This window comes from Labrus bergylta, chromosome 20 (genome assembly GCF_963930695.1).
Source record: "Labrus bergylta chromosome 20, fLabBer1.1, whole genome shotgun sequence".
In the NCBI taxonomy this organism is placed as follows: Eukaryota; Metazoa; Chordata; class Actinopteri; order Labriformes; family Labridae; genus Labrus; species Labrus bergylta.
In genome coordinates, this window is record NC_089214.1 from 15338171 (window position 1) to 15356132 (window position 17962).

Sequence of the window (17962 nt, forward strand, 5' to 3'; positions counted from 1 at the left end):
TAGGCAGTGATGTCAGTATCAGAAGTTTTTTCCTCACCAATATCTAAACTGGTATCGGCCCCAAAAATCCCATATCGGTCGGGCCCTAGTTGATAGATTAGAGGAGCAAAGACAGATGGAAGTGTGTTCATGTTAGAGTCACACTTTTCACACGTGGGTGAGTTTCACTCTGCTGTTGTTGAAAAAACAAAAAATATTTTGCCTGCCAGAGGAACATTACTAACATTCATTCATCATTTTTATTCTTTGAGGGTCAGAGAACAACCAAAATTTCCCTTAAAGTATAACTCAACATTTTTCTCCCTGATTAAAACATAGATGAAGGTGCCAATGTATGTGCTAAACTGCCATTACTGTTAACAATAAACACAATATAGACCATGTTGGTGTTTGTACACAGTTGTGGGCAGAGGACATTGAATATTGACATCTATCACATGGTATTTGTCTATGAAGAATGGACGCACTGCCTTGTTACCGGCGAGGGGATAAAACTGACATAAAACCGACATAAAACTGACATAAAACTGACATAAAACCGACATAAAACTGACATAAAACTGACATAAAACTGACATAAAACCGACATAAAGCTGGCATAAAACTGACATAAAACTGACATAAAACTGACATAAAACTGACATAAAACCGACATAAAACTGACATAAAACTGACATAAAACTGACATAAAACCGACATAAAACTGACATAAAACTGACATAAAACTGACATAAAACCGACATAAAACTGACATAAAACTGACATAAAACTGACATAAAACCGACATAAAGCTGGCATAAAACTAACTGAAATCAAGTGGAGGCACCTGAAAGATGGGACATCTTATTTACATTAATGATTGTCAAAGGAAGCTCTGGCTTTAATTGACTTCTCTCAGTCCATTTGGTTACATTTAAAAAAGTGCAAATCAGAGTCATCATAGAGTCTATGGGTTATGAATAAAACATGCAGTGTTAAACACATGTAATTAGGAGAAATAACATTGAGCACATCCCAAATAGTCCTTGTAAAGGTGAAAAGATACGCCTGTGTGTTTGCGTGTGTGTGTGTGTGTGTGTGTGTGTGTGTGTGTGTGTGTGTGTGTGTGTGTGTGTGTGTGTGTGTGTGTGTGTGTGTGTGTGTGTGTGTGTGTGTGTGTGTGTGTGTGTGTGTGTGTGTGTGTGCTGGCTGATGTCTGGTCGGGTACAGCTTGCAGCACTGAGGACTCAAATTGGGAAAAGTCAGAGAGGACAGGGGCTGGCTGCGGGTGTGTGTGTGTGTGTGTGTGTGTGTGTGTGTGTGTGTGTGTGTGTGTGTAATGACATGAACTTATGAACTAACTGCCTGCTTCAGTTTCAAAGTGAGACAGAAAGGGCTACAGATGTGCATAATTAGTCATTTTGACCTATTTGCTTTTTAGTCAGTAAACTTGAGTTTGAGTTTGTGTAACTTAATATTAGAAAAAAATATATATGTATGATTAGATGAGACACAAGATGAGGGAGGAACATTTCATTGAACTCATTGACTTCATTGACTTAGAACTACAAGGCAAGGGGGAAAAAACATAGACAATTGCCCCAAAAACAGACACACAGTTTGCCCAGCAGAGAGACTCACATTGTGCAGATGTATTATGTGGAGGAACAGTGAGATAGAGAGAGAGAGAGAGAGAGAGAGAAAGAGAGAGAGAGCAGTAATCTGGTATCTTATCCACAAACTCACACTCCCTTCATGCTTCATCTAAAGAGTCACAGGAAGGCTAAACCGTGTGTGCGAGTTTATATTTATATTTTGTGTGTGTATGTGTCTTTTTTTCACAGGGAGAGGGAAGAGGTACACAGAAGCCGAAGCACAGCTGATTGACAGTCGGCATGGCGATGGAGGCGGGTTCTAGTCCTCTGAAGCGTGGGGGATTTGAACGGGAGGGAGAAAAGAGAAGAGAATGATTGGAGGAAAGGGAGGGAGGGTGTGTGTAAAACGAATGGGAGGTGACAGAAATCAAAAGGTAGGAGAAAAATAAGAGTGGGAAAAGCCACAAAAAAAGAAAAGAGGCCAAAAGAAGGATGAATTCATCCAAAATAAGAGGAAAAAATGGATGGTGTAACAGAAAGAAAAAAATAATACAATCAGAGCATTAATAGAAAAAGATGCTCATGTGGAGGGCCAATGAAGAAAAAGAGGGAGAGAAAAAGGGGGAGGGGGGGAGGAAGAAAGCAGGTTAGTCAAGCTGTCACAAAATCAACTGCAACTCATCTTTAAACTCACAAACACTTGACCAAAGTGAAAGGTTTACAGGTTAAATGCCACTCAATACCTCGTATTGGTCAAATGTTTGCAAAGCATCACACTGGTTACTTTATTTACCATCCATGCAAGAAGTGTCATGCATTGGAGGCCACATGCAGCATCTGAAGACATACATAGAACACAACCATACACACACACATCTGCATTTGCCCTGTCAGCATTAAGCCTACGCTCTCAATTCTATGACCCAGTTACTACTTATAACGCCTCTGTCCTCTCTCTTGGGTCTGCTGCAAACACAATGATGAATGAATCCTACGCACCTCCACGAGGCGAGGCTGCTGTGTCTGCTTAAGTAAGGCCACATGGCACAACTGTTTCTCCTGCAACTGTGCTCCTTTACTGTTCGCATTGTGGGAAATCAGAGAAGGAAAAACTGAATTCTCGTCGCAGCATTTCACACGCATGCACTTAAAGCTCTGTAACCATGCCGTGCAAACAGCCACGCGGCTCAGCGGCTAACATGCCAACACAGACGTCTGATTTGCATGCTGATCACTCCTCCCACTGTCACCGACATCCGAAACCAACGAGGCTTCCAGTCCTCTCAATGGAACACACACACACACACATACAGTACATGAGAAATAGCAGTGGGCAGGTTTGACAGCTGCATCCTTCCCACAATGCACCTGTATCAGCCACTCAGGCACTCACTCAGCTTATCCCAGTTTAATTCCTTTGCAGACAATAGGGGTTTCATTTTCAAAAAGCAGCAGAAAGACAGATGGGGTAGGATAGCAGCCACACAGAGCTTTGCTTTATCACCTCCACCATGGCAACATGACAGTTCTTTAATGCCATTACCACTGCTATTACTTTAATCTAAAAAAGCCTGTTTCTTATTTCAACAAAGAAGCAGACACTATTATTCTTCCTTAATCAAGTTTTTTTTTCATTCCAGCTGCAGAGCAATGAGCTGCAATTCAAAGCACACTAAAAAAAAATATGTGTAAGATTGCACTAACATGTAGCTGATGCTAAATGTGAAATCGTAAAAAAACAATAAGAACACTATCTTGAGGTTTTTGATGGGGGTGCACGACTACACACTGTATGCGCCTGACCAGTGTGACCTTTGTGCTTGTGATTAAACTGCTGCATGATGTCTTTCTGTTTGCCAGCATGTTCCACTCTGCTCTTTTGATGCTATTGTGATTCTTTCAGACTACACGTAGCATTGATATGAAGCCAAACATTTTTGTTCGAGCATCACACGGCAGACTCTGTTGCTTAGTCCGCAAATTACGCTTCATTCTTTTAACATCATGTCTTGCTTCAAAGAGACCCCCCCGACCCCTCCTCCCGTCAAACTGGGATAGTGTCCTGCTGTGAGGTGCATGTGTGAACCAGATCAGGAGGATATCAGGGGCAGTCCTCTTGAAATTCTCTAGATTTTCAGGAGTGAAAGCGGCTTAATCCTTGTAGCCTACGTCTAGATAAAGAAGAGGTTTGGACCACAGCGGACGACGAGAAGAGTTTTTGGCCTGCTTATTATTTGAAATGCAGGAAGACACAAGAAAGAAACTTTGGATGAATTTGCGGGAGCGGCGTGAAAATGAACTGAACATGCAGCACGACCTGGAGGTGAGTGGGAATAATTAGCTGTGGTTGTCCTGCTTTCGTCTTCAGTGAACTTGCTTCCCGATTGACTATGGTTTGGTTCCACATGATAAATCCACAAAGTGCATGCTTGGCTGACCTCGGGGTTGCCTCTCACAACAGGAAATTGGATCATAAATAATAAACATGCTTAATATTTTAGATCGTTGTTGTGCAAATCGGATCACTTGGTCTTAACACACCTCACACCGCAGGAAATCTGGCAAGATAATCTTTAGAAGCGTCAACAAATCAGGACTTAGTTTTGTTGGAAGCGGATAATGGGGCCAAATAGTTTAAGAGCCCCACTATCAGTTTAGAGCATGGAGCAGTTCGACTCCCGGCCTTGGGTTCTTTCCTGCCTCTATTCAGCTGTCCTAGGCAAGAAGATGTTCTTTTCTTGTGTGTTTTGTGGCTAAATGTATTATGGTACGCTGTTTTCTACATATTGTAGGCCTACTGTGCAGATATGTGCAGTTGTGGGAATATAGCATGCTTTCAGTGACGAAGACTTCTTATGTACTCTGTATTTCTACCCCCATGCACAATCCTCACTGCTAATGACATGCACAGCAGCTCTGCAGCTTCGAATGGAAAGACTGCAAAGTGATAGGAAAAAGTGAAATGAGGAACAGCAGTATGTGTGGAGCAAGAGGCTGAGAGATGGGAAGGGGGGGAAAAAGAGACAGACTATTGGAAAAAAGAAAATCTGATGAGCTGGTTTCTAAAACGTACCACACACACACACACACACACACACACACACACACACACACACACACACACACACACACACACACACACACACACACACACACACACACACACACACACACACACACACACACACACACACACACACACACACACACACACACACACACACAGACAGAGTTCTCCTCTCAGTCTATTTCAGACAGCCAGAGGGGAAAAACGGCTCGGTTCATTAGACACAATAAATATTCCCCTCTAGAACTGCATCTCTTCTCTATAGCTAATTATCTCCAATAAGAGATAACACTTTAACAATTCATTCACATCAGATGCAACAAAAGGACTGCTGAGTGAGAGGGGCTCCTCTGAGCCTCAATGACTTCATTGGTTAATCACTTCATTTTAATGCAATCGATATTATCAGGATGGACATTTGACAACGTCCTGTTGTCTCCGAAGTAACAGTTCATGCTTCAATGATGCAAACAAGTGATTTAAAATGATAATTTTTTTTTAACATTATTCTTATATAAAGAGAAGACATACAGTTGTATGTGGTTTGTGGTTTATAACGCAGGTTACACCCATAGACTGTAAATATTTATGGACAGAGCCTGAGTGATGTCACCCAGCTGTTCGAAAAACTTATTTTAAACTCAAAAAAATAATTCATTTTGAAATATTCAAGCACCCAAAGAGTATGTCTTTATTTAAGATCCAATATGTAAGATATCTACCAGAGCAAAATCGTAACAAACATAACGGTGCTGTAATGGCACGGACCAAAACTATATGTAAAGTGCACAATTGTGCCTGACTTGCATTCACAGCACCCACAGTGCCACCTAGTGGAGAGGGGTACTATTACAACGACAACAAATTGATCTCAGGATTTCTCTGAATCAATATTGAATTGGGAAAATAATAATTGCAACGCATTGATGAATAATTGTTTTTAACCAGCCTTAATATTTACTGAATGAAGTCATAAAATGACCTTACTATATGATCAGACATTGAGGAAACATGCTATGTTGAAGTGCTGGCTTCTCTGACAACGATACAGCAGACAGTATGTCCACCTTCGAACTTTAGATTCTGGTGTTCTGTATTTGTTTGCCTGGCAAACAGCAAACCAACAGGTGTTGCAGCGATGGAAGCCAACAAGCAAACTGGTCCAGCTATAACTGATTCTTCCCGACCCACAAACCCTCAGCATTTTTTGAATAAGGCGGACGACCAGAAAAGGTGGTGAAACTAGAATAAATATTGGAGATAAAGAGATAAAGAAGATAAAGTGAAGCTTCAGTGACTGTGACATGTCAACCAGCATGCATCTACTCCAGGGAGGGGCTGGGGTGACTCTCATCAATTAATGGAATTTGGACTGCAGTACCCATTTTAACCACTAGGTGTCATAGTTACATATTGGTCCTCTTAAGCCATAATGATGAAATTGTAAATGGTTCTGCAAAAAGACTAAAAGCTGATGCCTTTTAGGACATCAAATAGCAAACTAGACCGTCAGCAAGAAGACTGACTGCTTTTTATTGTAATTTTTTGTGCCTGCGACGGGGAAGCTGTCAGACAAGTCTATTTACAGCGTTTATCTAATATCAATACTTAGCTATCCACAGAAAATTTGTGATAAAGTTGACTGTTAAAAGAAAGCAAGATGAGATTTTTTGGGACAGAAAATAATAGCTACACATGTACGGGATAAGTCTAACAAAGATATAAGACACTTTGTCCACAAGGGGGCAGCCAACATTGATGCAAAGTAACCAAAGGTCCCTCACAGGAGCTTTAAATATAATGTAACTGGAGCATTTTTAAAGGCTTATTTTTGTACTTTCACTGCAGTTTTAATAAAAGCTCTCTATGGACACACCTCCTTCATCCCCTCACCGCTCTCCACACTTCCCCCGCCCCTCACTTCCTGTTTCACCAGCAAGTTTCTGATAAGAGTGCTGATAAACATCTTAAAGAGGACATATTATACCCCTGCTGACACAAGTTCAGCTTTTGAGCTTCCATGGCAACTCGTCAGCGTGCCCCTTGGGAAAAACCTGGCTGCCAGAGAGACAACACAGGAGGGGAGGGGATTGTTTTTTTTTGTTTTGTTTTTACCAGAATCCCACTGTGACATCACAAGGGGAGCAACTCTGAAACTGAGCATTTTTCTCTGTATTGTAAGACTTAAGCAGACCACAAACAAAGGACTGGATGGGTTTATTTCACATTTGTGGGTCAGTAGACACTCAGGTTACCCAAATATATGTTGAAAAACACTGTACGAGTGAAATTTTCACAATATGTCCCCTTTAAACAAGATTCTGGGATCAATTCCAAGAGATGATATGCATCTCAGTGTTGATTGGGTGGTGAACTGTTTGTCCTTTGAAAATCTGTCAGTTCTCCTTCAGTTGTACTCTTGCAATAACAATCATTATACCCAAAAAAGAGTGTCGCCACATACGAACCTTTATCTGAAAAGCTCATTTACTGGTTAAAAAGAACAGTTTTACACTTTTCAAAGAAAATCACTTAAATCAATATTGGCCTCTGCAAATGCCTTTCAGTATTCATGGCTAGTTCTCCCTTACTGCCCCACAGCTTTCTTTCTGCTTTTCCAGATAATGCATAATTATACAGAAAAACAGTTAGCTGTTAAATGGAAACTTCAAAGCCTCAAAGAGTATACGTGCATTTTTTTAAATTATTATTTGTATTCCTTTTTCTCTCGTGTTCACATTGAATAGCTGAGAGAGGGAAAAAGAGTTGCCGCCTTGTACTTAGGAGGACATTGAATGGATGTTGGAGAGCAGTGAGAGCAGCTAGCCATATCCTGCTCCTCAAGGACACTGATAGTACTGCACACACACAGATGTGCGAACACTCACTCTCACACATACAGAAAACCAAACTGAAGAGATGTAGAAGTAAAAAAAATAATAATTTGAAAGACAAGAAAAGAAAAGAAAAGACAAAAAGGCGAGGTGGATGAAAGTGACCAGGCGGCCATAGCAGGCTGACTACCAGTAGAGGGAATTATGTGAAATGTCTTACCAGGCTTTTGCACTCCATGTGCTTCTTGCTCTCCATTCTCCAACGCAGTACCCGTGTCTACACGCACACACACACACACACGCACACGCACACGCACAACACATTACTATATATCTGAGCTCTGACCTCTAATGGCTGAGAGCAGTATGTATTGGCTGAAGGAGTTTATGCTTTCTGACTGCTGAATCACAACACTTTATTTATCTAGTGTGTACCTCAGACTCTTTATTTATCTTGTGTGTACATTAGACGCTTTATTTATCTAGTGTGTACATTAGACACTTTATTTATCTAATGTGTACCTCAGACTCTTTATTTATCTCGTGTGTACCTCAGACACTTTATTTATCTAGTGTGTACCTCAGACTCTTTATTTATCTCGTGTGTACCTCAGACACTTTATTTATCTCGTGTGTACCTCAGACTCTTTATTTATCTAGTGTGTACCTCAGACTCTTTATTTATCTCGTGTGTACCTCAGACACTTTATTTATCTCGTGTGTACCTCAGACTCTTTATTTATCTAGTGTGTACCTCAGACTCTTTATTTATCTAGTGTGTACCTCAGACACTTTATTTATCTCGTGTGTACCTCAGACTCTTTATTTATCTCGTGTGTACCTCAGACTCTTTATTTATCTAGTGTGTACCTCAGACTCTTTATTTATCTAGTGTGTACCTCAGACTCTTTATTTATCTAGTGTGTACCTCAGACTCTTTATTTATCTCGTGTGTACCTCAGACTCTTTATTTATCTAGTGTGTACCTCAGACTCTTTATTTATCTAGTGTGTACCTCAGACTCTTTATTTATCTCGTGTGTACCTCAGACTCTTTATTTATCTCGTGTGTACCTCAGACACTTTATTTATCTAGTGTGTACCTCAGACACTTTATTTATCTAGTGTGTACATTAGACGCTTTATTTATCTCGTGTGTACCTCAGACACTTTATTTATCTAGTGTGTACATTAGACGCTTTATTTATCTAGTGTGTACCTCAGACACTTTATTTATCTAGTGTGTACATTAGACGCTTTATTTATCTAGTGTGTACATGGCATGTATACAAGTACACTCAGGCTCTGATATAAAACATGCACATTGATAGACATGCACTACAACAGATATTTTATTTTTAAATGAAGATCCCTTCTCAGTTCTCATTCTCATCCTCTCATTCTACTAACACTTAATATTAAAACACATAAGGTACTGTGCAAGACATGCAAGGTGCCATCTAACAAGTAAAGGTGGGGGCAAAAATGTATACAGCATACTGTAGTAACACAATATTTTACGTGGCAATATGTTATCGGTTCATAATCGGGCCAAGTATACATCTTTCTTATCATATTAATAGAAAATATGTTTTAAAAATGTATTGATTGCTGAAGATTCAATTTGAAAGATTTGCATCGTTAAAAATTAATGTTAAAGTTCAATTAGACTGAAATACAAAGAGTTCAGATTGTGAGGTGCATGCAGTCTTTCACAGGGTTTGACTTTGATCACAGTTTTAGTCAGTATGTGGGCTTGACTCCCATTGTGTAGAAATACAAAGACAGAAGTGACATTAATGATTTCGCATTTGACAACACGGTTCTTGATTTAGTTTAGTGTAGTGGACATAATATGCAGTGAAAAAAGTTAAACTGCTGAATATTGTATCACAAGCAGCATATCGCATTTGTCCTTATTACTTCTTAAGTCTGCTCAATTCCCGAATCCCAATCATTTCATTCATGTGACCATTCACAGAAGGTGCTCGGCTGTCCTTGGTTTTCACCCCCCCCCCCCCCCCCCCCCACACACACACACACATCAGAGAGTAAATATTGAACATGTTTACTATTTATGATTTGCAATCGCCGCGGCCACATCGTTCTTCTGAGCAGTTCAGGAAAATCTGGCAAGATAATGTTTAGAAACTTTTTTTTTTTAAATGGGGACTTCGTTTAGGATTGTCTGAAGGGGGGGGGGGGTCGCTTGTGTTGTTGTGTGTACCCAGCTTAAGGCTTAACAAAATCCAAAATGTGGACCAGCATTTTCATTATATATAACAACTGTGGTCATTGTTACTATAAATTCAGCATATTTATTAAGCCCATTTAATATGACTTATGAGATATATTTTCTGATGAGCTGATTGGACATAGTTGTTTATTTATCTCTTGTAGCTGTGCAGCTTAGGTTATCATGGTGATCTAAGTGAGACAGCTTTATACAACTGGAGGTATGTAGGTGGTTGACCCAGTTATCCACCTTTGTGATACAGACACACAGGGATGCATATGAGCACATGCAGCTTCAAACCCCCAAAACCAAGACTATTCTGCAGCCAATACACACACTAATATACAGTGCATGCACATATTTAAACAGCAACGTGAAGGCAAGAACTCTAGATCCACATGGAGGAACACAAACACAAACAAGGTGTGATGTATTTGTGTCAAAGGAAAAAAGCAGGACACAAAAGAAGACATCGAAGACACAGAGGTCATTCGGAGTGCATGTTACATGAGCATCAATGCACAAATCAACAACTCTGTTAAAAAAAAAAAGAAAAGAAAAAGGGGGCCCTCCTCCGTCTGGCTCTCCTGCTGACAGGGGACAATAATTTGTGGCCTGCCTGCCTCGCCCTCGCTGTTTGGCACTCTGCGTGTCAGCATGTCTGAGTTTGTCCAAATGCACACAGCGTGCCACAGTTGATCACTGGCAGCACCACCCACGGCCCGTCCTCCAGCAGCCTGTCACTGAAGAGTGCCCACATGCAGTCTGACTGTCTGACCAGAGTGTCTGGGTTACCAAAACAGGCCCGAGAGCTGAGTCAGGCCCGGTTATATGTCACTTTCTCTTATCTGCTTTTTCACTCTGCTGTTTATCTATTTGCTTATTTACCTACACACATATCTCACAGTGGCCATGTCCCTAAATCTACCAACAACTCTGCAGTGAGAATACATTTCCCTCTAACTGTCTTTGACTGATAAACACACCTCATGTTTTTGAGTCTTTGTTGGGCTTTTAACAGAGAAGTGAAAATATAAACATACTTATTAATATCCAGATTCTGTTCATAAAACTGTTCTATTTCTTTCTCAGAACAAACAGACACATACGCTATTGTTGCTGTTGCAAAGAATGCTCAGGTTCAAATCTCACCTGTGGCTCCTTTCCCGCATGTCATTCCCCACTCTCTCTCTCTCTCTCTCTCTCTCTCTCGCCCTCCCTGTTTTACAACTCAATCCACTGTCCTAGCCCTAAAAAAATAATGTTATTTTAGATTTATTTTTGGTTTTCTTTCGACAATCTTTATTGTAGAAAGAAGTCATTTAAGGATGCCTGTCTGATAGAACAGGACAGCTGTCATTAAAAGTAACGCATGAACACCAAGATTCCTTCAAGTGTTTGTGTCGGCGTCCGTCTCTCTCCCCCCACCCCCCAAAAGCTGTAAACCTAGGGGAAACACTGAACTGTATGAAATATAAGACTCAACAAAAAATATTTAACACCACTGCCCTATCTCTAAATAAAGGCAAAAAAAGCTTTTAAAAAAAAAATCAGCTTGGTATGAAGTTATTTCAAAAATCCTCTGATGCAGTGCTATTGACTATAAAAAAAAACTGTCGTCAAAAGGTCATACCTGATCCGTCACAAAGAGTAATACTTTTGCATGCTTCACATTCTGGAAGCTATCTGTGAAAAACAAAAGATATCTAAACTTTTCTTCCGTGAAAACATTTTTTTTAAATAAAAACATTTTTCAGTTCTGAAACATCTGGAACAGCATAATCAGTTTGACACAAACCTTTTTTGAGAGTCATGACACTCTTGGTTCTTTTGCATTTCTTCTTTTGCATGCCATGTTGTGACAGCTCTGTTATGTATCATCTAAAGAGTCATGGCCTGGACTTTTATAAGCAGACAGGTTGGACGAGGACACATGAACCTCAGGAATAAAACCATGAGCATCTTTGCAGGAGCAGGCGAGGGCAATTGGACAGGGGACAACTGCTCTGAGTTGGCACAGATTATCCTGCCAAGTTCCCAAATTGTACTGCTTGGCTGGGATATTTAAAGCAGTGACCGTCGTGCCTGTTTATCTTTGGGCTACTATGTCCCCCCTGCAGCTGAATGGCAACCCAGCAGATCCAAAATGGCAGCCAGTGTCCAGCGGTGCCTGATACTATCAGTCACTCAGGAGCAGCTGCAGCTCATGTTGCATAAGGCAGATTGTCAAACCCTGAACAACAATTATAAAGTTTTTCAGGAATTTTTAGGTCAACAGGGTGCAATACTGCTTTAAGAGTTAAGGGTGGTGGAATAAACTCAGGTTTGAGTGACATATAAGATGAAGTGTTGTTAATCTTGAAGCTAATTCCACTTGAACCTGAATAATCCAATAATCTTAAAACAAGGACTCAATAATTAGCCTGAATGGTCTGCAAGTACACAGCTTTTTTAGCATCAGTCAATTCATTCATTTACTGTGTCTCTGATAGATTTCATTTTCATTTTTTTCTGTTATCTGTTATCAAGCAGACAAAACACTATATCGTAGGAGGTATGGGATGGGCTTGACTGTGGAATGCAGTTAAAGGTCACATATTATCCTCCTTTTTAACCAGTTTAAATAAGACTCAGAGGTCACCAAAACATGTCTGTCAATCTTCTTGCTATAAATCCACTCTGATCCCGTATTTGACCATGCCTATAGACCCCTCTGTTTCAGCCCTGCTCAGAACAGGCTGTTTCTGTGTCTGTACCTTTAAATGTAAATGAGCTGTCTCTGACCACGCCTCCTCTCTGGAAGGGCTTGAGTGGCTCTGGGTTTCTTGCACCATGCCCTATTATTTACAGTGAGCAGGCAGACTCAGAGGGCAGAACAAACACCTAGCGGAGGGAGTGTCACCTACCAAGGGGAGGGGTTACTGCCCTTTGTGATGTCACAAAGGGCAGTAGCCCGGGGTGACAGTACCTGGGTCGGGAACCGGAATGTCGTCGGTTCAAGTACCAGTGCGGACCAAAATCTGGAAGTTGGTCTGGTAGCTGGAGAGGTGACAGGGCACTTCCCGAGCACTGCCGAGGTGCCCTTGAGCAAGGCACCGAACCCCCAAACAGCTCTGGGGCGCTCTCTGCTTAGCAGCTTGTAGCAGCCCCGCTCTGACATCTCTCCACTAATGCATGTCCACAGGTTCTGTTTGTGCATGTGTGTGAGAAGCATGTCCCTATAAAAATAACAGAGTGTAAACCTGAATTTCCATCAGAGATTAATAAAGGATATCAAAGGGAAAATCCAAACGGCCTGTTAGAGCAAACGTTTTCTGAAAAGTGGAGAAGGCAAAAGAGAGAGAGGATGGACTTTTATCAGTCCGTTTGTAGACGGACTAGGGACAACGTTTTAGAACAACATGGTAAAGTGTATTTTGAATAATATGTGACCTTTAAAGCTGCAGACAAAGCTCATGGTTGGTTGAAGTAGCAGTGTTTCCCCTATTTCTTTTTTAAGATTTCTTTTTGGGCTTTTTGTGCCTTTATTGTAGGGATAGGATAGTGGATAGAGTCGGAAATCAGGGAAAGAAGTCATTTAAGGATACCTTTCCGATAGAAAAGGACAGCTGTCATTAAAAGTAACACATGAACACCAAGATTCCTTCAAGTGTTTGTGTCGCCGTGTCGCCTTGTCCCCACCCCCCCGACGCTTTAAACCTAGGGGAAACACTGAGTAGCAATTATTTTATCAACTTTTCAAAGGCACCCCAAGACTCTAAGGCAAGTGCAGTTTATTTTGTCTCTTCCCCTATAGTGCACTACACATGGAAACAACTGTTCTTATATAAATCATTTGAAAGTGATTTCTGTAGCACAGATTAAGGTCCATTCAACAGTGGAAATTCTATTTTACATCTCAGTTCTGTCACTGTGTCCTCGTTATGTATATAAGAGCTGAACAGAAGAGACTAACGGGTAGGAATGTCATTTCTACATATCCTATTCTCCCCTGGGCTCCATCATAAGAGTCTCACCTGCCCTGGGGTCATCGTTGTCCAGTAGGGGGATGTAGTCCGTCTTTCCCACCGTCTCCCCGATCTGGTCATCAAAGGTCTCGGCCTCCAGCTGGGCCACAAAATCCCGCTCCACCAGGCTCTCAGGGCCCTGCTGGGGAACGCTGTCAGTCAGCGCATCACTCAGACTCAGGTCTAACTCCGCCATGGCTGCACACAAACACAGACATAAGGATGAACAACGTCAGTATCTTTTTGTTAATGATGTTGTCCATCTCTCACACAAAGAGTCAATGAGATATCAAACGTAAAGAAAGATCCAAAACATAGTTAACATACCATTTTTTCCAGATCAAAATGAGTGAAGCGTTTAGATTTAGTATCATCATATAAACTTGCAAGGTTGTGAGAAGACCTGGATTTCAAACTTAGACTTGACACTTATGGCACAATTTCTAAATTGCACAAGTATTTTGGCAATGTTGTGAAACTAATATGTGCAAATTGGACAGTGCTCTGTCTCTCTCTCTCTCTTTCTTTTCGCTCCTGGAGACAGCTTTTGGTCAAAACTACGACTGAAGATCTGTAGATTTTTTTTAGTGTTTCAGTACTTCTCAATTCTATCAATCATTTCAGAGCTGTATCATTTTAAAACAAGTGGCACCAAAAAGCATCGAAAGGGGGAGCTGGATAGCCTAGAGATTATGTCCCGTGCCCCATGTACAGAGGCTAAAGTCCTCGTTGCAGCGGCCGTTTGTTCAAATCCGACTTCAGCTCTTTGCTGCATGTCATCCCACACTCTCTATTCCCAGCCTTTCCTTCCTCTCCTTAGCTGTCCTATCCAAAAATGGCCCACAAATAACAAATAACAAATAACAAAGAGTATCCAAATGTCTAACAGAAGGAGCAATACCTATATTAGTGAGAGTGATTTAAAGACACCTGTATGTCTAAAATACACTTTCCTTTATTTAAGGAAAAGTGTAATGATGTCCGAAGAAGTAATTCATTTAAAATAATTGTGGGAAACTTTATATTCTCTTATCTAACATACTGAACAACAGTCAAAAAATAAGCGACAGAAACAATGCTAACATGTAACCAAGAATGTGTCTGAAAAAAAAAGAGTCTTATTTTGAAGGCATTTCTATCTAATTCTAGCTTCAACTTCATACACAACTGTGATCTTTATGGATTTACAGTTTAATTTTCAGGTGGGGAAATGCAACAAAGAGACAGTGCCTGCAGTTCCGGAGATGTTGTTAGCGTTAACCCGACTTTGGCAAATTGTAAACCGAAGGAAATGAAGCAGAGGCTGACATGATAAAGATAAAAGAAGTGTAACGCTAAGCTGGGGAGGAAATAATCAAATGAGAGATAGAAATGGAGAGAAGCGGTTAAAAGAAAAGGACTTGGAAATTCCCTTTAAATCCAAAGCTTATGCAATGACAACAGCAAAACAAAATAACAGCCTATTGCATCATAGCCCCCTGAGAAGTCTTATGTGACAAGAAAGATACACAAAATGACTAAATGTGAATGCTGTCGGCGATGAGGGAGAAATCTGATGTGAACTGAAAAAAAATGTGTGCAGTAAAAAGACCAGGATCAAAGACCCTGTGATGACAGGCATTCATCCGGCTAGAGCTGCCCTGAGAAAGACAGACTACATCTGGATGAACCCACTGATTCCCCCCCCCCAACCTCTGACATTAACTAAGCAATTGACTGTTTCACTGATTATAATACCACTATCAGCCACAAGGAGGCACAGTTTCAGATGGGAATATATAGAGTGACAGAAATGCATGACTTGGTGGAGCACAGAAGCACAATCTGTACCTAAACATGGACTCTCTAACACACACACACACACACACACACAGACACACAGACACACAGACACACACACACACACCAGATCCAAGCAGTCATCAGCTCATCCGGGAGTTCAGCTGACCAATGACCAGTGAGGGGAATTTGCAGAGTCATGTTGTGTCATCACCGACTATAATGCCAGATGATCTCTGGTGGCGGTGGCAGCCAGCCTTTCTCTGCTCGGTTTATCGGTCTCATCGCCATCTTTACAAAACATCAACAAAAACACGTCTTCACTTTCTGCTGAACTTTCTGATGTTGTTAAAACTGTCTGATCCAGTTTCCTTTCTTCCTGGCTGCATTACCTTATTCATGGTGATGTAAATCACCACGCTACATTCATTTGATGGCAGTTTCACACCACAAACAAGCACATTAAAGGCTGCAAAGGAGACATTTTGGACTGTTCTTTTTGGTTTTTTGAGATCAGTTCCTCAAACATCAAAAATAACTCCACAGCCCCCTCTGCTGGATCATCTATTCATTACCTTACAGTAAACTACATGTGAACTTCATAATTGGCCAAAAGCTGCTTTATTGTACTTTAGGCCTGAGGCTGTCTTTCATCTTTTGCAAGTCTTCTTAGTTGAACTTTAAATGAGATGTTAATGCTGCAGCTTTACATTTTTAAATGAAACCTGTGCTGGGAAAGTCCCAATTTAGATTAAACCTGACAATGCCCCCCCTTTCACAAAGTCAAGGTTTTCCCTATCTAGCGTGGAAGTGCTTTACTGGCCTGCACAGAGCCCTGATCACAGCCTATATTAACCATTATTTATCGCCTTTCAAAGTTTCAGACTTCAGAAGTTGCAGTCCTAACGCTGCCGGCCTTGGGCCCTTCCCCAGGGCTAACGTCCACATGCCTGTGCTGAATGTGATTATGCATTGTTATACACTTGTTATGAGTTGACGCTATACAAATAAAAAATGATTGAATTCATTGATTGTTCCGGTTCATATTGCCAGTTGAACCTCACACAGCCAACATACAACTATGTCGCCATTTTCTCAATCAAAATACTGCCAAACCTCTGCGCTCCTACCAGATGCTATCTAATTACTGTTCTTGTTTACATCTTGGTTGTAGAGGAGGGAGATGAAGGCCCCTTGTGGCTACAGCCCTAGCTAGTGGTGGGAGGCTGTGTTGCAGTTTGAGCATAAAAGTTTGACCTGCATTGAAGGCCAATACATGAATAATTAGTCTACTTTAACCCACTATTAATACTAGTACTCGTGGACAACTCGTGGATGTTCAAACGTTTAGATGGCGTTTAATCGTTTCGTCAGCTCATCCCTGCCTCGGTCGGAACACATACCTAGTTGATACTGATGGACACTTTACTTAGCAGCCACTGCCATCAGTGTGTGAATGTGGTGTGAATGGGTCAGTGACATGCAGTGTAAAATAGCTTTGAGTCGTAAGAAGAAGACTAGAAAAAGGCGATAAAACTTCAAGTGTATTTTCCATGTCTAAAAAACGTTTTTTCTTTATCTTGTTCCAAAAGCTAAACAGGTTGAGTGGAGGGTTGTTTTATTCCCCTTATAGGTCAATCACATTGTATTTATTGATCTCTTAATAGCCCCTATTAACCAAACAGTTCATCAACTGGAAGAGCAGTCAACCAATCAATCACACAGTCACATAGCAGCATGTCATACAGTTAGTCAGAATAAATCTATCTAACATGAAATCTTACGAACTTTACGAGTTTTACGAACTGCTCATACAGTTAACACTGAGTGTTTTCTGAGGCAGGTACATAAATAAACTAAACGCAGGCGTGCTCATTACACGGCTGACTGCCAGTGTATCAGCAGCAGACTAAAGAGCCCCCACTGCTGAGAGTAGGGTGTGTCCCAGGAACACTGCAGCCTACCGCCTCAACCACAAAGCCATGCTGGTGAGGAAACACTGCCCCACTTTCCATATTTAACCCCACAGCACGAGTGTGTGTGTGTGTGTGTGTGTGTGTGTGTGTGTGTGTGTGTGTGTGTGTGTGTGTGTGTGTGTGTGCGTGTGTGTGTGTTTGGTATACAGTATGTCATCTGTGCCAGCTGCAGAGTGCAGCAGGGTGATTCATGCCACCAAACATACCAACTGATACGATTTAAAAACAGCCATCTCAACACTACAGCTGGTCCCCTCATGACCACATGAGCTGAAACTTTTCATTAGCCTGGGTCACACAGAGGGATGTTTGTTTGTTTTGTTTTTTTCAAACCCAGGATGAGAAAGTCTTGACCCCAGCAAAATGCCATCGTTAGAGCTCCTGCTTTTCACATCCTGCTCACAAGTTTGGTGTGTCCACTCGGAAATAATCTGTATTCAACAAAGGAAGGAAATCCACAGAAGAGGCAGTTTCCATTGTGTTGTTTGCC

The 17962-nt window shown here is 41.1% G+C and overlaps 1 protein-coding gene across 9 annotated transcripts in view; it reads right to left on the reverse strand.

Moving 5' to 3' along the window:
* LOC110002414 (microtubule-associated protein 4) overlaps positions 1-17962 on the reverse strand; it is a 118320-nt gene that overhangs the window by 75994 nt on the left and 24364 nt on the right. For 8 of the 9 annotated variants that reach the window (XM_065948654.1, XM_065948660.1, XM_065948659.1 and 5 more), the window contains exons 2-3: positions 13727-13915; positions 7696-7752 (exon numbers count right to left, since the gene is read on the reverse strand). In XM_065948654.1, the coding sequence (XP_065804726.1) occupies positions 7696-7752; positions 13727-13913 (244 nt within the window). In that variant the 5' untranslated portion in view covers positions 13914-13915. The remainder of the gene's footprint in view (positions 1-7695; positions 7753-13726; positions 13916-17962) is intronic. The other variant, XM_065948656.1, reaches the window with a different exon arrangement.